At 38.1% G+C, this 20,143-nt stretch overlaps 1 protein-coding gene across 1 annotated transcript in view; it reads left to right on the top strand.

The window, feature by feature from the left end:
• LOC579339 (speract receptor) overlaps nucleotides 1-15,280 on the top strand; it is a 52,091-nt gene extending 36,811 nt beyond the window's left edge. The window contains exons 8-19 of the mRNA XM_011673988.2: nucleotides 48-138; nucleotides 2,111-2,281; nucleotides 2,989-3,093; nucleotides 4,228-4,299; nucleotides 5,342-5,507; nucleotides 6,802-6,936; nucleotides 7,647-7,827; nucleotides 8,745-8,885; nucleotides 9,432-9,555; nucleotides 11,490-11,733; nucleotides 12,617-12,715; nucleotides 13,671-15,280. Of these exons, the coding sequence (XP_011672290.2) occupies nucleotides 48-138; nucleotides 2,111-2,281; nucleotides 2,989-3,093; nucleotides 4,228-4,299; nucleotides 5,342-5,507; nucleotides 6,802-6,936; nucleotides 7,647-7,827; nucleotides 8,745-8,885; nucleotides 9,432-9,555; nucleotides 11,490-11,733; nucleotides 12,617-12,715; nucleotides 13,671-14,437 (2,296 nt within the window). The 3' untranslated portion in view covers nucleotides 14,438-15,280. The remainder of the gene's footprint in view (nucleotides 1-47; nucleotides 139-2,110; nucleotides 2,282-2,988; nucleotides 3,094-4,227; nucleotides 4,300-5,341; nucleotides 5,508-6,801; nucleotides 6,937-7,646; nucleotides 7,828-8,744; nucleotides 8,886-9,431; nucleotides 9,556-11,489; nucleotides 11,734-12,616; nucleotides 12,716-13,670) is intronic.
• The last annotated feature ends 4,863 nt before the right edge of the window (nucleotides 15,281-20,143 follow it).

The raw sequence follows: 20,143 nt of genomic DNA on the forward strand, positions 1-20,143 counted from the left end.
ATCAAATAATGTATTTCAGAACGGATTCTGTTTTGTGTTTTCTACAGAAATTGGCGCTACGAGCAAGCATTGGCAAGCTTACTTTGGAAGATAGATTACAATGAGTTGGAATTCAAGAGCATATGTCACGGCAGTCGGGTAAGATATGTGAATTTATTTGTGTTCTTTTTCTTCTTCTTGCCCCCACCCCCCCCCCTACCCCCCCCCCCTCCACATAATTGTTCAGTGCTTTGCAGTGTATACACACTGTAAAAAAATAATAGTCGAAATAACTCAATAAAATTGAGGAAAAGAATTGCCTTATTTTTATTAAGTAAATATTACCTACGGCATCTTAAGTAGAATTTACTTATTTTGCTGAATAAATTTTTACTCAGTTAAATCGAGTTACATTAACGTAAATAATTTAAGTATTGTAATCATTTTAGATAATTAAAAAAAAAGCTATGATAGGATTACATATTGTACGATTTGGTACCCATCTAATCTAACAAGTAACATCCACTAATCATTCACTACTTCTATTTAAGATTTAACCGTATATATATATATATATATATATATATATATATATATATATATATATATCTACCACCATCACTAACTATTACATACGCTTCAATTCGACACATATTGAAAGGCTCCAAATTTTATATATACTTGATCGTAGCATCTTAAAAGGAAAATTGGTTGACAATTTCCTGAAATATCAGGTTTTGATTTGTTTTGAACTGGGTAACAATTAAAAGTTGTCTTGCCTTTGCTTAGCCATGTTAAATGAATTAGTAAATGTTTTAAAGTCCTTAAATTTTCATTCAACCACAAAAAAGAATTGTTTTATTTAAAAAAGAGTTTCATTTGGTCTTAATGAATATTCATAAATTATGTAAATATTTCTATTACGCACTGCATCGGTCCTTACTTTAAAAAGATAAGAATAATCAACATAAATTGTTTGAGTAATACGTATAATTTCTGATTTTGAGTTAAAATTACTAAATTAATACAAGCTGAAATTACTTAAAGTTCTTATGTATTTGATTTTACTTAAATATTCCACGTATGTTCTACTAAATTGAAAGTTTGAGTTAGCAAGACTTAAATTTAGTGCGTAAGTGGCAAAACTAATGTTTTCAAGTAAATTCTACATGGAAAAAATACGTAAAAATTACCAATGAACAAATTCTTTTTTACAGTGCAGAAGGCATAAGGAAAATCTCCCCAAAACAACCTGCTGTTGATAAACTGTATATTTTTGTAGAATAATGCTGTGGATTTATTTCATATGTTTGCCATTTTGAAGAGAGTAGCAAATGTAGATTAGTGTGTTGCTGCAACAGACATTGGTGCCGCGGCGGGACTCGAACAGTGAAATATGCGATCCACAGTCCAGTGACGTATTTAATGGACCACGGCACCTTTATTAGTTATAATGCCTTTAAGGGTGGTTAAAATATCACGATTCCGATTAAGGTTTAATTTTAACTTTTGCTTTCTCTCTCTCTCTCTCTCTGTTTGTTTATTAAACTGCTTCAGTCTAGCAGTAATCACTATTCACAGTACTCGTAAACATTACTTTTAAGATGTTCATGCGTGGGTATATAGTCGTTTGTGAAGTAGGCAACTTGGCAAACACGACATAACACTGGGGTAACGGGTATTACGCTCCCGTGCGTACTAGTGTCACTCAGAGCCATCTATACACAGACTTGGGCCAACTTGGTTTCACTGGGTCACAACATGTTGTGAGCTTGCCCAACAAAACAGTAGTCGCCATATTGTGTCCAACTCGAACCGGGTTGGCCAAACTCTCTTAATCAATGGCACTGGTGTCCCTGTATGTGTGCTGCCCTCTATAAACCCACGCATGAGCAACTTTAAAGTAGAGACTTCCACCTTAATCAAACGTTTTACAGAGCATAAACTAATAGCAAGGGGGATATGCCACTTGACTGGATGAAAGGTGTCATGGACCTAGGATAAAAATGTAAAATGTTGGAGAAAATGTGCACACGCAAATTGTCAAAACCTCATGATGTGTATTTATATTTTACGATAAATAAGCAGTTTCTTCCAATCCCAATCGGTTGTACACTTTTCTCATTTTCAGTTAAGTATTGCGACGCATGATTCAAGAGTGTCTATGTACGCAGACCCGTTGTCAGGGCGGGGTCAGGTTTTCACCCGGGTGGGGCGGTACAACCACACCCTCGTCGCCATCAAACCCGTCCACAAGAAGCACATTGAGATGAGCCGTTGTCTTCGAAAGGAACTCAAAGTGGTGAGTACAGTATTGACTGATTTAAAGCCCCGCTGCACTAATTATAGCTACTTGCGCCCTCTATATAGCAAACTAGGCTTAATCGGTGACCATTGGTCCTCCATGATCCCCTTTTTCTTATGTTAATTGAGAGCTTAATCGATGAGATAGCCGACTTTCAGTGACCATGCAGGGAGGTCTAATCCCTCCTGGCCAAACTAGTGCAGAAGGGCTTTAAGGAACACAATGTCAAGACTGATTTTGATCTCCCAATTTTATGTGAAAACCCCGAAATCTTCCCTTCATTTTAGATTCTGACTTCAGATTCAACTAAGATACATGTACCTGTATCTCTCGTTTAAAAAAGCACTGGCAAACATCTTTTGTATTTTTCTTTCTTTTAAACATTATTCTGAGACCATTTTGGGGGATTTGGGGGATTTGGGGATATACGATCCAATGGCTTCCATCGGTAAATCAATAATGATAAATCAAAATCTCGTGTACGTCTCTTTTATGATGATTCCTTTTCCATGTATTTATTTTTATTAGAATTAAAGAGTTGAAGAAAACTCAGGGGAATGTGAAATATGAATAGAAGATAAAACATGCATACAACTGTATAATGAAGGATTGTGTCATCCATACACAGACTTAAAATCCCACCTGAAGAACGGTTGATATTAAACCATTCATGTATTTATCTCCATTCTTGTCCATCTATCCAGATGCGAGACATGTGTCACCCGAATCTGTGTCAGTTCATCGGTGCCTGCCCTGACCCGCCTAATATCTGCATCCTCACGGAGTACTGTACACGAGGCAGTCTGCAGGTAAATTATGATCATATTTACCCCCTTCTATGATCCGGTGATAATTGCTCTGGTATATATTTCGTCAACGATAAAGAGTTGCAATTAGGCTAGTAGTCCACTGCTTGGACTGTTCTCGATTCGTCTATAGCAGAGCCATCTATACACAGAGTTTGGCCAACTTGGTTTCGCTGGGTCACAACATGGCCTATATTATTTTGTTTTGTGCTTGCCCAACAAAGCAGTAGTTGTCTTATTGGCCCGAATTCACAGGTTTGTCGACAAACCTCCCTTTGTTTCGACAAACATCCTTTTGTTATTTACAAACCAGGTTTGTAAAAAACGCGTCAAAACGCGTCATATGACGTACATAAACCTCGGTTTGTCGACAAACCTCCTTTGTGAATTCGGGCCATTGTGTCCAATTCGAACCGGGTTAGCCAAACTCTGTGTATAGATGGCTCTCGTCTTTAGGCGACGAGCTCTAGCTATGTTATGTATGTACAAAGTTAATTACGTTTTTTCGGGTAGGTGAATACGTAGGGTGAGCCAGCACTCAGATGTTTTTGTTTAAATTAAAAATGCTATAATATGGTCTAGTTTCAAGGTAGATTTAGAGTGAGAGTGGTTTAGGATTTAGACTATGACTTTGGTTTGTGAAGGATATTGACCGCAGAGCGATTGTCATCGGAGTATAATTTGTGTCATATCGATGTTTATACGTTTGAATAATTATGTTATTGATATATCTAGTGAATATGAAGACATGGAGTCGTGCATTTACATGTAACTATATATTGGAACATATTAAAGGATATCAAATTTCGGCCGGGGTATCAGAAGATATATTTCCTGCATTTCCCATTACTTTTATTTGAGAACGCACCAACAGAAAATGATCATAATAAGCCACGTGTTATCAAATTTAATGTTCATGTATTTGTTAAGTGTCTCGTTACAAACTAATTAATTCACCTGTTACAAACAATTGTATTTCAATAGTCAGAATGCGAATTGCATACATTTCGTTTGTTAGGTAGCACAAACCATAACGTTTCTCCTACCTAGCAACAATTAATTTCAGTCGGTATTGCCAGTGACCTGTGACATTGTATGAGATATATAATTTACATAAATATGCTCTTATTTTGAAAGGATATTCTGGAGAATGACGACATCAAGTTGGATGAAATGTTCATTGCATCGTTAGTGTCGGATATTGTCAAGGTAATGTGAGACATGGCGGCTTGGGAGTGGGCGGATGGTTGGATGGGGGTGTACTCAACTGATGCGGTATACGGGGATGTGCTGCTCTAATAGGTAGCTTTTTAAAAAAAATATTTAAAAAAAACATTCATAAGCACGGGACATGATTTTGTGTTGAAAAAGCCCTCATTATTTGCTATCCTCACCAAAATCATGAATAAATAAAGGTGCACAAATAATACAATGAATTTTCACCTTCTAAAGTAGGATGGCAAACGATGGTCAATATTCAGGAATGCTTTGTTTTTGTTTTAAAAAGCGATCACTTAGAGCAGCACATCCCAGTATATAACGAATATACGACCACCTCATAGATGAATCACTGCTCATCGGGTAACCTAATGTCAGTAGCGATGTAGGATTTGGGTTAGGTTTCTGGTTACATTTAGGATTAAGTTAAGCATTATGATTAAGATTGGGCTTCCGAGATAGCATTAGAAGAGGACAATTCGATATGAGCAACTTGAATGCTCTTTGCTCAGACTGGCTACACGCGTAGCTTACGATTAAATCTTCACTTGCCATTCCACGATAAAATATTCGCCTGCCGCAATTCCCCGTCCAAAGCACATCTGAGTACCACGGGGAGACATGGCCCTCGAAAATGTGTGCCATGTGAAATTCTGTCTCCACAGATTTTAAAATTATCATAAAGACCTATTATTAGAAGAGATTAGATGATTTTTATCGGGAAGTAAATTTCATCGTTCCTTTTTTTTTTTTTTTCTTCTTTTTTTTTTTTTTTTTTTTTTTTTTGGGGGGGGGGGGCAATTGTAATTCCTGGAGCTGATCTCATATTTTTCTTAAAGTCTTTCTCTGAATCTCCCCCTCCCTCTCTCCCTCCCCTCTCTCTCTCCCTCTCCCCTCCCGCTCCCCCCCCTCTCTCTCTCTCTCTCTTTCTCCTCCCTACTCTCCCTTACCCCTCTGTCCCATACCCATGTCCTTCTCTCAAACTATCTAATTATGAATTATAATATTGTCCATTTCTGTTCTTGCCTAACAGGGAATGAGGCATCTACACAGCACAGAGATCCGTACCCATGGAAACCTTAAGTCCAGTAATTGCGTGGTGGATAGCAGATGGGTCCTGAAAATCACCGACTTTGGTTTGGTTCACTTTAAAGTCGGGCAACAGCCCCCAGACATGGGAGAACATGCATATTACCAAGGTATTGTTATAATAATACCCAGCTTTTATAAAGCCCAAATTACAATTCGGTATCTAAGCGCTTCCAAACTTGGAGATTATTTCTCCGGCTTTAGCTGTGCTGCCATTACGGCGCTCTAGCATTTCAAGAAATTAATTCCTACCAGGTACCTATTTATATCACCTGTGTTGAGTGCGGCAAATGTAGAGTGTTGTTGTGTGTCCCAGGAACATGTATAGGAAAGTCCAATGTATTTTGTCCCTAACGTTTCTGATGTGTCGATTTAAATTTCATGAACATTTGAAAACGCCATTATTTCTTACAAAAACTGACAGGGGGTAGTAACTTTTTTGGCACAAATACGAAATTTTAGCTCGGCGTATTTTATTGTGTTGTTTTTTCACTATTAAAAACACGCAAATACTTTTTAAAAAGTGCGATTTCGAAAATTGATGTGATTAGTTTATTGACATCGCCAATCGGCAGTTTGCGTTATGGATGTTAACCTCCTTTAATAAAAACAATTCTTTCATTTTTTGTTCATGTACATTATTGGTTTATGTGTCAAACAAAGAAAACGACAAAATCTGGTCTAAGGTTTGGAAGAAAAAATGGATTAGACTGTAGTCATTTTTGTATGGAAATTCTTGAATATTTTGTCAATGGCCTTGTCGGTCGCTGTTTCAATTATCCCCGATTTAAAAACTTGAATAACACAAAACATTTTCCATTGCAGAGGAACAACACCTTACTCAAAAGACAAATTTATGATGTAAATGTGTGAGAATATCAGTCACTAAAATTTTCAAAACTCAGCTGTTACATTATTTGGACCACAAGCCTTCTTATTTTTTAAGTTATTAATCAAAATTAAAAAACTTGTTCTTCATTAACTAGATCAAAACGAAATCCATCTCCCGGCAAAACAGAATGCAAAACAGGATGTGAATTAATTTCGGGGGCTACTTTTCAAGCTTGCTTGCATGAAAATAACACTTGTTAATTTGTTTTGCATTGAACTCTATGCAAATTTTGGGGGCTCTTTTATGACTTTCGGGGGCTCTTTTTGGCATTTCGGGGGCTAATTCGCCCCGAGCCCCCGTGTATTTTTTTCACTGACTATGATCATCAAGGGGCACAATACTTTGCTGATCTGTTTGCCCAACATTTATAAAATGACAATTAAAATGATCAGCAATTTCTATTTCATCATTAATCATTTTATTTTCTATTTCAATTTGGGGTATTTTCACATAATTAGCCTATATTTTTATGGTATTAAGCATGTCTGGCTGGTGTTGTTAATTCTTTTTAGATTTACTGTGGAAGGCCCCCGAGGTATGGGAGCCACAAGGGACGCAGAAAGGTGATGTCTACTCCTTTGGGATCATTCTCTATGAGATAGCCCATAGACAGGGGCCCTTCGGGAACTGCGAGCTCAGCCCAAAAGGTAACGAAACAGATCAAACGCGATCGAAACTATTTTTGAGAAAATCAACTCGAATAGAACTGATTGTGTTGATGTAAACTCACATCAATATTCAGCTGAATTGTGTTTCAAAGTGCATGAATGTGTAACTTACAATGGCATTTGACTACAATGTATTATATATATACTCATCATTTGAAGGGGAAAAGAAAGAATGTTTTGGAACCTAAGGCACTGTATAGTAATCATGAAAGTAATAACAAACGTGAATGTATAAAAATGTTTTAGTCTTAAAGCTATAGATCATAGAATATATGATTAAAGCTAGAAATCTGCAATAGAATGAGTTACTTTCGTTCATATCTTATGATGGTTAAAATTCATGTGAAATTACATTTTTATATTAAAAAAAAGTATGATGGAAAGGTTTCTATTCTTCTGTTTTTTATTAATCTATTTTTGTTGTAGTGAACGTAATATTGGAATAAACTATTCAAGACACAATTAACCTTTTAAGTAATTGAAGATGGTGATGAAAATTTCGGAAGAAATTATTCCTCTTTAATCCAACGTCAAGAGATCGAGGATTGTCCCAAGTGTCGACTGACCACCACGAACTTTTTTTTTTCATTTTTTCTCGAGAAGCCGGTGTTGTAATATTCTTCCTCTTATAGTGTTTCCCTTTCAGCACGACATATAGCTTCTAATGTTGTCTTTTCTATCTTTTGAAGAAATCTACGAGAAGGTGAAAACCCTGGGAGAAACGATTCCCTTACGACCCAATGTGATGGAGATAGAGAACGGTCACGAATGTCTCCTGACCGTCATGCAGGAGTGTTGGGTAGAGGATCCCGAGGCCAGACCAGACTTTAAGACGATTGCAAACAAACTCAAGCCTCTTCATAAAGGAATGTAAGTTTAAAATCAGTAACACATGAAGCCCACCGCACACCATACGATCCTCCTGCGTTCCGTATTTTCGAAGAAATGGCAATTATATTAGACCAACAACCCCTATGACGACTACCCCGGACAACTACCCCAAACACCTACCCCCTAGGAGAACTACCCCCGGACGAATACCCCCAGACAACTACCCCCTAGGACAGTTGTCCGGGGTAGTTGTCCTAGAGGATGGTTGTCGTAGGGGGTAGTTGTCTGGGGTAGTTGTCCGGGTGGTAGTTGTCTGGGGTAGTTGTCCTAGGAGGTAGTTTGCCGGTGGGTAGTTGTCCGGGGGTAGTTGTCCTAGAGGATGGTTGTCGTAGGGGGTAGTTGTCTGGGGTAGTTGTCCTAGGGGGTAGTTGACCGGGGTGGCTATCTGGGGGTGGTTATCTGGGAGTGGATGTCCAGGGGGTAGGTGTCCTAGAACTACCGATTTTATTGCATGGCCATTCGGGGCAAGGTGATATCTTGTTCGGTCTGTGATCGGTCTGGTGTTGGTCTCATTGTTATAACTGTGGATTAATTGATGTTACTGAGGTAAATATATGAATCTTGATAAATGAACCTCCCATTATTAAGAAACTTACTATTGTTGAAAATCACAGTGGGAAGTATTGGTCCTTCTTCTTGTTCTTCTTCTACTTTTCTCCCTTTTTTCTTCCTCTTCCTCCGTCTCCTCCACCTCTTCCTCCTCCTCCTCCTCCTTCTCCTTCACTCTTTCTCGTTAGAACTAAGCTTGAAATACTACATGGTCTAACAGGTCAATTCATTTTCCGTTAACTGTAACCTTATGAATTAGAAGTCATGTATGACAGTGAAATAAATATATACATCGTGTTTTTATTCTGGTTTCTTGCACTGCCTCTTGTCTTCATCCACATCCACAGGAAATCGGACATCCTAGATAACATGGTGATGATTATGGAGAAGTATGCCAACAACTTAGAGGAGATCGTCGAAGACAGAACCCAGCAGCTAGTAGAGGAAAAGAAGAAGACGGAAAATCTATTACATAGAATGTTGCCAAAGTAAGTTCCGTCGGGCGTATTTTAATAACAGGATTCAGCTAAACATTTTTTGAAACCTCCATAAAATCAAACTTTTGAATATATAATTTTTGTTTCTAACTTGCGAAAGCAATGCCCCTTCCTTTACAGATTACAATGATGTGTAAATAACATATATATTTACATTACATCTAAGGGGAAAATAAACGATTAGGTTTGTACGAAGTCGAAATCCAATGAAAATAAATTGTTTCTTAAATGTTCTCCTCTTTGTAGTTTGTGATAGCGCCATCAATCGTGTATGGTCGACATTTTTTGTTTGTTTAGTGGCGGGGGAGGGGGCGTCTAATAAAGTCTATAGTCTTGACATGCCAGAATTATCTGGTTCTCAGTCTTGAGAACGTTGTACCAAAATACATGTGGCATAGCGACATAAGACAAATGATAAGTAGACTATAAACTGATGTTTCTACAAACGTAATGATTACTTCTCCTGAAACTTCTCTTGAATAAATACCATTATTATTATTATAAACAATGTTAAATTCAAATATCGTCTTGCTTCAGACCAGTAGCAAATCAGCTGAAGCGTGGGATGCAGGTTGTGCCCGAGTCGTTCGACTGCGTCACTATCTTCTTCAGCGACATCGTCGGCTTCACAAAGCTGTCATCGATGAGCACGCCTTTCCAGGTACATCTTACACTCGTTTCACAAAGCCTTTTTTCAATGACAAATGACAAAAATCAGTGACAAATCTGTTGATAACCAATCAGAAGCAAGGATTTCAGTAGCTTATAACAAAAACTGTCATTTTTCACTGATGACAAGTTTTGTAAAACTTGGGGGGGGGGGGATCAGCCGCGGTCCTCCTTTTGGGGCGACCCAAAAAGATGGAAATGGAAAAGAGAGAACGATTGAAGGAAAAATGAGAAGATAAAGAGAGAATTAGGTAAAGGAGAAAAAGAGAGAGGGTATAGGAAAAGGAGAGTCAGGGAGAGAGAAGGAAAAAAGAAAGAAAGAAAAAAAAGGAAGAATATGGAAGTTAAATTTACATGTACAATAATACGAAAACTAAATTTCTATACAATTGTGTTTAAGAGAGTTATTTCTCAAATGAAATGAAAGGGGCTATGTGACTTTCAAGGAGGAAATTACAATTTCTATCGCTCGTGACGACTATTCTGAATTTCCTAATTTAACAAAAATCTAGAACTTCAGAGCCCCAACACTTCGAGCAAAGGCTCTCCCCATGCAGCCCATCCGTAAAGATACAAGTGGTTCCCAAGACATCCTTTTAGTGTATAAAATTCGAGAGAGTACGAGTTTTATGTAGTTAAAGCTTCTAACATCCAATATCGTGGACCTCTTATTATTTACACAATTTCTTGCTGTCTGCTGCCTCGAGATCACTGGAGTGAAGAAGTGTAACAATGTACAGCAAGAATTCCTATCCAGTATTAAAGAATTACTCCTTTTTATGCAGATGGAATCTTCAACCATTCAAACTCAATCATGTGGGCATCATCCCATTGAATGTTTTGTTCAGTATTAAGGACGTGTTTTGCTACTTTCTGCCTAATCTGGGGGCTCTTTTTGTGCTCTTTTAAAAAGAGCACACAATGGGGAGGGGAAACAGTAAAATATAAATATCAAGGGATGGATAAGCCTTTATTTCTAAAATGAAATGAAAGGGCTATATGACTTCCAGGAGCGATACAAACGCTAATCCATCCCTGGAAATTTAAATTACATTGCCCCAATTGAGTGCTCCTTTCAAAGAGCACAAAAAGCCCTCAGATTGAACATTCTATCTCATATTATTATCTTTAAGAAAAAAAGAGAGGTTATTTCTAAAATGAAATGAAAGGGCTATTTCATTCAAGAGCCTTTTCATTTCGTTTTAAAAATAACCTCTCTTTCTCTCTTAACGAAAATTTCTCTCTTGAAAGTCAAATAAACTCGAGAGCATACTGGGGCTCCGCCCGGAACCCCCGGCAGGGGCTCTGCAATGCCCCTCAAGCTCTGCCATGTTGTACGGATCCATTTGAATAGAAAGCAAAATAAGTAAGCCCGCTCAATAATTTATATATATATATATATATATATATATATATATATATATATACACGTCATAGTGATTCATCCGAATAAATAGTCCACGTAAAGGGCATTTCGAAAATTTTAAGAAAATTCCTTTAGATTCCAAGAAACTGAGCCTACTTTTTCAGGAAACGCACTGGCGGCTTTGTTTCTTTAAAACTGTAACAATTCTCTTTGGATCAGATATAGACCAAAAACAAGCCTCATAATCTTCTGTATACAACTTTCATTTCAGACTTTACAACTTTCATAGAAATCACTTTTGGACCGTCAAAGAGAAAGTTTGAGAACCCCTGCCCTATCGTATACCCTATATAAATCATGTTCGGGTTACGTGATTGTCATGTCGTACATTTCAATAGGTGACACACAAGGCCATTGAAATTGCATTGCCTTACATGTTGATTTTACGAGAGTAGTTGTGATCTTGCTTTGCATTTCTAGGAAGAAAAACAATATTATTCCAAATATTGCAACATCGAATTTCATCCTGGCTTCCTCCATTTCATTCCCTCGTTGAACAGGTGGTTGATCTCCTCAACGACCTCTACACTCTATTCGATGACATCATCAGTTACTACAACGTTTACAAAGTCGAGACCATCGGCGATGCCTACATGCTTGTCTCGGGGCTGCCCATTCGAAACGATAATCGACACGCGGCCGAGATCGGCTCGACGGCACTCCATCTCATCGACGAAGTGCAGAAGTTCAAAATCCGACATCGCCCCGACGACACGCTCAAGTTGAGAGTGGGCATTCATTCCGGTGAGTTGGTTTTTAAATCCGTTATAAACATCCTTTTGTGTTCAACTCTCCTAAAGCAGACTAATCACCCGAAAGTGTTTTGCTCCTGATGTATGAGATTCGATTCTAGGACACCTACCCCCTGTACCCCCCCCCCAACCCGATAACCACCCTCTAGGACAACCACCCTCTAGGACAACTAGCCCTAGGACAACTACCACCCGGACAACTACCCCCCGACATCTACCCCTAGAACAACCACCTCCAGGATAACTAGCACCCGGACTACTACCCCCAGACAACTACCCCTAGAACAACTACCCTCCAGGACAACTAGCACCCGGACAACTACCCCCAGCCAACTACCCCCGGACAACTACCCCCAGACAACTACCCCTAGAACAACTACCCTCCAGGACAACTAGCACCCGGACAACTACCCCCAGCCAACTACCCCCGGACAACTACTCACCAGACAACTACCCCTAGGACAACTGCCCCTAGGACAACTACCCCCAGACAACTACCCCCAGACAACTACCCCGTACATTAACCATCCTCTAGGACAACTACCCCCGGACAACTATCCTAGTTATAGACTACATGACATAGACTACATGACATGACTAGAAATCAATTATATGGAATCAATATAGGTTCCTTACAGTACAGAGCGTATCCAAACACCTACCCCTAGACATCTACCCCCGGATAACCACCCCTAGGATAACTACCCTCTATGACAAATACCCCCTAGGGCAACCACCCTCTAGGACGACTACCCCCCCCCCCCTAGGGAATATAGTAATCCTTACAAACCTTTATTTCCTAATCTTAAAAATAAAAGTTAATTTCTCTTTTTCTTGTTTTCTTTCTTTCCTCCTCTGGAAACGAATAAACCCAGGCCCGGTGGTGACTGGTGTGGTAGGTCTAACAATGCCTCGGTACTGCTTGTTTGGTGATACCGTCAACACATCATCCAGAATGGAATCGAATGGAGAAGGTTTGTTTAAATTTAATACTTTTTTTTCTTTTCTTTTACCGAAAGTTAACGTTAAGCTCTAGTACAAAAATACGATTTCTTTGTGAAATGAAATGTCTAGAAGTTATTGAAAGTGGCTGAGTATGTAGTTTCCAAAGGTTGGCTGTATATTTTGAAGTTTTGGACTCATCAATGAAGTAACACATTTTACTGACAAATATACTAGTAAAAGGCGCTAAATACATGCGTATCTGGGACGATACACACAGAAGTTATGAAGTATCAACATTTGGTCTAAGGTTTTGAACTTTTGTGATCCACATTTGGATATGGGGGCATTTCAAAAGATATTCCTTTCTTGTGAGATTAATAGCTATGCTTTTATTTCATAAAGAAACAGCAACAGACACATTTTTTCCCTTCAGCTTGACAAGAACTCAACCTTCTCTTTCGTCTAATTACATTAAGAATCCAATTTATATTCTCCAACTTTATCGTGCAATAGTTTATCATGCCCATAGTTTTGAAATGATTGGCGGAGGCCCATAACGTGCTGACCGTATATTGTAGCTAGAGAGATTAATAACCATATTTTGATAATGAGGTCTCAGATAATACTGTCCTTTGCTCATAAGGCTGCACATAAAAAGGAATATGTGAAGGTCTAGGTTTGGGTTACAAAATGAGGTGCTGTGATTCAAAAGGTTGCTTATTGCTGGGCCCCGTCTTACAAAGAGTTGATATCAATCGTAACTTATTGCGATTGATATCAATCGTAACTATGTACTTAAGACATAGGAGACTGCAAACGTGCGGTTGATTGGAGGACTTACGATTGATTTGGATCGATCGTAACTCTTTGTAAGACGGGGCCGTGTTGTACATATTCGATATCCATATTTTCGGAATACAAACAAAGTAATATTTTCCATTGTCAATAAACCACTGACGCTCAGCTCGATTATTTTACCCGCAGCCTTGAAAATCCACTGCAGCGCCGAGTGCAAAGCTATTTTAGACGAGGTCGGAGGTTATGACGTACCAGAGAGAGGCATAGTCGCCATGAAAGGAAAAGGATCACTTCTAACATACTGGCTTGTGGATCAGGATCCTTCTTACAAGCGATTCAAGCCAAGGAGTGAAGACGTAGAGGAAGCTGTCGAGGATACGGATAGTCTGAGCGAAAAGCATAAGATGAAGAAGAGTCCAGGGAAAAGCTACTTGCGGACGCCTCTAGGGTCAACCTATATGGCGCCCTCTACGTCCACACCTAATACCGGCATGAAATCCTCGCGTAGCGTACAGGACATCAGCAGCTCGAACTTGAGGGAAGATGCTCAGTTGAGGAGAGACTCGGATGTGGTAACGCGGAGACGCAACAGCGATATCTCGAGGACCGAACTACCTAAAAACGGCAAGAACGGATATACCCTGCTCCCCATGGATTGTGATGATTCACTGCCGTGCTCCAAGAGTGAAGAGGTAGAGATCAGGACAACGGACTTCGGGGATGGCAGTGGCGATTGCTCCAGTCAGGCGCGCAGTGTTTCTGCTTGTTCGCTGAATAGGTGTGAGGTAGTTGGGGAAGAGGCAACGATGAACGGCGCTGTCTCGCAACGCTCAAGGAACAATTCCCAAGGAAGCAAGACCAAGACCAAAAAGAACAGCACAACGGATTCAGGCATCGGGAGCAACGGGAACAGCTCGCGGGACTGCAACATGCATAATGAAATTTTCCTTTGAGATTCGGCGCGGCTGTTTCTATTTATTGTCATGGTGCCTATAATTCTAAACATGAGGACAACTGAGAACGTTGACGGATATACCAATGAACCCTATGAAGTATACGGGCACAGACTTCAATACAGACTGCGGCTAGGACAAAAAAAAACAATCGCAGAAAACGTTGAAACCCGTTTACTTTCATGAATAGAAAAGACTATTAACCCATCCATTTCCCCCTGGAGAAATGTTTGAACTTTGCTATCAGAGTCACCCTTTTGTTATACAGTACTATGGAAACAAGCGGTGTCTGGATTGTTTATATTTGCTTGTTTGCTCCATGTTGTGATTCGACCATCCATCGATATAGACGCGTGCCATATTACCTTGTTTTCCCGTTTTTAGCACTTTATTGTAAAGTTTTCACAATCCTACGGAACTCTCCGTTGTCGTTTTAGTGATTTTGTTTGTTTACAATTTGAAATGCGTATAATATTATCACGTACATATTTGTTTATTATATTGAAAACTTCCGTTATTAGACGTAAAACTTGAAGGTGGAATATTAAAGTTAGTGTGATTCGTACGCGTCGAATTGGGAGTGCGTAATATGCATTACTAGTATATAGCAGTTTTATAGTCCCTTTGAAGTTCGAGTCATGCAATGAACTTAACCTTAGACATGACATCGAAGAAAAAAAAGAGATCCCACTTTAGTTTTTATTCAAATATAAAAATAACATTATATACATGCATGTAGTAGGACGGGGTCACTGAACTCTAAATTGTCTTGTGTACGTCAATGGCTACCATGATTTACTAAATCAAACAAATCTTGGGATTGAAAGTGTCACAATCGCCTGGCAAAACGTATATAATCTGCCTTAAAAATTACACGGCATTTTATAAGCATGATTAGGTTAACAAACAAGTCGTATGAATAAACGAAGGATAAAAAAAAAACCTTGTACACAACTAAGGTCTGGCCATTCATGTAGCTCACTGAAAAAGATATCGATAAAATCTATGCAGAAATTAATCATGTTAGGATAACGAGAACGATATAAAAACAAAACTGCTCCATACCTTCTTCTACGACTATTGTGACATCAAAGGGGTAAAATTATTGGCCTTAAAAATATTAAATAATGATCAAGAAAATAGTAACCGCAAGATCCCAACGAGACTATAAGAATTGTCTCGTTGAGGGCGGCTCCTTATGGACTGACCAGAGCCATCTATTATATACACAGAGTTTGGCCAACCCGGTTCGAGTTGGACACAATAATGGCGACTACTGCTTTGTTGGGCAAGCACAAAAGAAAAGAATATACGCCATATTGTGACCCAATGAAACCAAGTTGACCAGACTCTGTATATAGATGGCTCTGGTCTGACCCCCATGAACGATTGCCACATAAACAGTAAGGGAGGGATTTGGAAACGATGTTAGTTTTCGTTTTCGTCATCAATAAGGGAGTTTACAGATACAATCTGCGCATGGGCAGAAGAAGGTCATTTGTACCAAAATGGTAAAACCCACAGAGATGAATACTGGATATGCGCTCATGAAAGTTATGTAACATTATTCATTTATGCACCAACGGTACATTCTATGATACGCAGGTGGAAGTATTTTTTCAAGAGGTCAAACAAAAGGTATTCATGAAGCACATTTAGGACTTTGGCAGTTATTATTCTAAGATGCTCAAAGTGGAACTTCTCTATGAGTAAAAGATCTGTGGGTATTTGGGGTCATTTGTACCATGTGCTATATGTAAACCCCCGTATTAGATAGGACCAACCCTTTCTGTGTTAATATGTAAATCGAAAATATGACAATGGGGTGTTCATTCCTTTCGAGGCATGTCGCAAGACGACCAAACAAAAGATGACGATAATTGATTGGGATAGCACATTGCTGATGGACTGTGACAAAAGTTCAAAATTACAAAAAAAATATGAAACCATTTTACAGCATTAAGGTAGGGCCTATCGGCTTCATTTTGAGAGTTGGGTTTGTAATAAGGCTCATGCATGAAGCGTAATATGCAGGTTGTTTCTAATACATTCTAATACATCTGTGCCAATAGTAAGTTTAATCATTGTTAGACTTTGACATTAATTGTATCGTTAACTATTCGCATGATAAATATTCAGTGAGACACATTTTCAAAGATTTTACCTCTTTTGTTTCAGCAAGTAGTGGATATATGGTCAAACATATAGGCGTGTATTTAGCGATTTATTTATTAGTTATTCCTCTTTCATTATCCGTCAGAGCCGCAAGGCTTGATTTTCAAGAGAGCCATGAAGACAAGTGACAAAGTACATGGTAAAAATTACAACAACAACAATTAAAATCATATACACAATACATAATACACAACTATTTACTACTAATGTACGTTTACAACACAGAACACGTTTCAGTTTGAAAAGACGACCTACATGAAATAAAAGCTTGGTTAAAATGAGCCAAATAAAGCAAGGGCGTATAACTTTTTGTTTATTTGTTTGTTTGTTTTATTCACCATGTAAAACTAATTGTTTAGAGATAATAAATTCAGTGGGTTACATCGAGATATAATATATTATAGGAGCAGTGCATAAACAAGAAATGTTTGAAGCGCAACGTCCCTATAAAGGTAACATAGCTGATAATGTTTATGTTAAGAAAGAACATGGCTTAACATAAGACATTATGTCGTTACAAAAATAAAACAAAATACAAAACAAATGCTTGAATCAAAGTTGTATTTATCAAACAAAACAGGTTCACATAATTTTATATACTTGCACTGATACGATAAACTCAAACAAGATATAAAACACATGAAAGGATTTTAAATCAAGTCAGACTGAAGAGTTTAAAGAAAAGTGTGGTTAAAAAGAAAACGCCAGATTAAAGTATATAGATAGCACAAAAGAAAGACGATATAGCACACAATGGATTGTTTAACGAGACTAAAAGATAATAATACAACAAAAATAAGCAAAAGTCAGCCTTCGTTGAAAGTAGAGAAATCCGTTATAATTATATATACTGTTTAAAAGAAGTGACTGATAGTGTCGGGTTTGATTTTTGAAAAATTGCAAAGATGATGATAATTGAATAGGAAGTGGTAATTTCTTAAACTGTGAACTTGCAAAGTAAGAAAACGAGCGTTTTTAAAAATCAGTTCGGCGTTTGGGTATAGATAATGCGCTATTGCACTCAAACAAAAGACGATGTTTGTTCAAATAGTGATACAGTTGTGAGTTAACAGCTTTTTCCAATATTTTAGAAACGGATGACAAAAGTGAAATAGGTCTGAATTTTGTTATTTGAATTGATCGTTTACTTTTAGCGATTGGAATAATTTTAGCGAGTTGTAGGTCTTTTGGAAAGTGGCCGGTCTGCCATAATCGGTTTAATAGGTAGGTTAAAGGCTGTGATATGAAAGGAGCACCCAGTTTTAGTACTTAACTCTTTCAGTACAAACTCAAACTCAATGTTACCAAATTTGAAAGAAAAAGCTGTTTGTGACAAAGTTTCAATGAAATTCGTATCATCCGTTGTGTTAAAACTAGAAGCTATATCGCCGCCGACATTACTTAACATTTCATAGCATTTGTTAGCTATAATGTTTTTATCAGAAATTACTTCTTGCTTAATAACAAAATGCCTTTCTTCCTGAGACTTTTTGCTTGGAAGTAAATTATTCATCACCTTCCAAGTTTCCCGAAAATCGTTGCTGCTTTCCGTAAGCTTCGTTCTAAAATAAAACCTTTTCAATTTTGTATTCAAATTGTTCTTTTTGTTTCTAAAGCAAGTATATTTTTCCCAGCGCAACTTCATGGTTTGTGTATATTGAACAGGTTGCTGAAGATTAGGTTGATAATTGGATTCCGGTATCTTAGCTTTAATTGGGTCGAAATTCTTTTTGTCGAAGTCCCTCTCTCGGGCTAAAGCCGAGTATTCATCGTTAATCCAGGGAGAACCATTCATCTTTCTCCTTATAGAAAATGAACGGAGCGTGTTTGTTACTAAGCTAAAGCATTAACGACGAAAATAGTTCCCATGATTGGTCGACATTGTCTTTTAAACAGAAGACTGAATCCCAATCAATTGATGCAAGGCCATTTTGAAAGTCGTTTTCGTTCAAGGACCTGAACGTTCTAAAAGAAGAGATTTTGGGCGTTAACTTTGGATGATGTGATTTTGTGACCAAGTAATCTAAAGAATGGTCTCGTAATCCAACTGATTGAACTCCAGTGTTCAATGGATCAATAATATCGTGTTGGAAACACATATTAGATTTATCAACGAGGTGCTGTTTGGAGTAAATGCGAGTAGATTGTTGAACAAGCTGAGTAAATCATAAAGAAGTACACAATTCAATCAGTTATTTGAAAATGGATTTGATGTAAGCATGTTACATTTAAAGTCCCCCGCTAATATAATTCTGTCCGAAAAAGAAAGAACACGATCTAAAACACAGTAATTTTTACAGGATGATGATGTTGACACGTAACTTTAAACAAAATCATTATAATCAAATTCCCCAACTCACTTGAACCAGGAATAAGTTACCTTCTTCTTCTTGATTTCCTCCAGGGGCCCGCTTCATAAGCCTTTTTTCAATGACAATTGACAAAAATCAGTGACAAATCTGTTGACAACCAATCAGAAGCAATCATTTCAGTAGCTTATAACAAATACTGTCATTTGTCACTGATGACAAGTTTTGTGAAACGCCCCCTGGTTTTTATGTAATTGCGCAGATTGAGTCAACAGAGAATAGGCAGACTATATGAAATAAAAAGTCATGTAATAGGGGTACATACATGTAGAAGATCCCAATATGGCATTAATGTGCAGGAGCTGCTTTGTTCACAAAAGATCGTACCATCGGCCAAAGAGTTCATCGCCTACTAGCATCATTGATCGCTAATTTCTAGCTATTAAACTTGACGTTCATCAATAAAGAAAATACAAATCATATTTTGAATCAGACTTTCAATTTAATAATAACTAAAAACAAAACGATCGACTTCTGTACTGATTATGCATGAAATGGTCAGGCCTCAATTTTTCGTAAAGACCAATGTTTGAGCATGTTAGGAGAAAAATTGAGAGTGTGTGCATATACGATATATAATATTTGATTCACCGGGCTCAATTTTAATCCCATTTTGCTGTCCATACGTGTGATTTCAGTGCAGTGGCGGATCCGGGATTCTGTGGCTGGGTACGGGGGCACATACCTGAAAAGAAAAAAAGGAAAACAAAAGGAAGAGAAAAAGAAAAAGAAAAAGATAAAATACCGGTGGGATGGACATTTAGATTGTACACTCAATTCGTACTTAACCCTTTGCTTACGGGAGCCAAGTGTTCCCTATGTTAAGCCTATGGAACCTATACAATTCAGTAGTCAACCGGTTCAGATATACTGGATTAAGGTTTGCCGGGAAGCATGGACCTATTTCACCGCCCCTCCCTCCCTCGCCGTGCGATCAGCTACATGCTTTCCTAAATATCAAGATGTCTCACAAGTACCAACAAAAAAGACAATTTTGTGTTCAAGTGTATTCCAATTTATACATGTTTCCTGTAGCAACGATGTATCATATTCACATGTTATACAATTGTTTTTTAATAGTCAGAATGCGAATTGCATACAATATGGCTTGCGGTACAAAACAATGGGGGATTTATGCAATTGTTATTCTGACTATTGAAAT

The sequence above is a fragment of the Strongylocentrotus purpuratus genome, unplaced genomic scaffold, assembly GCF_000002235.5.
Source record: "Strongylocentrotus purpuratus isolate Spur 01 unplaced genomic scaffold, Spur_5.0 spur5_contig_845, whole genome shotgun sequence".
NCBI classification, from domain to species: domain Eukaryota; kingdom Metazoa; phylum Echinodermata; class Echinoidea; order Camarodonta; family Strongylocentrotidae; genus Strongylocentrotus; species Strongylocentrotus purpuratus.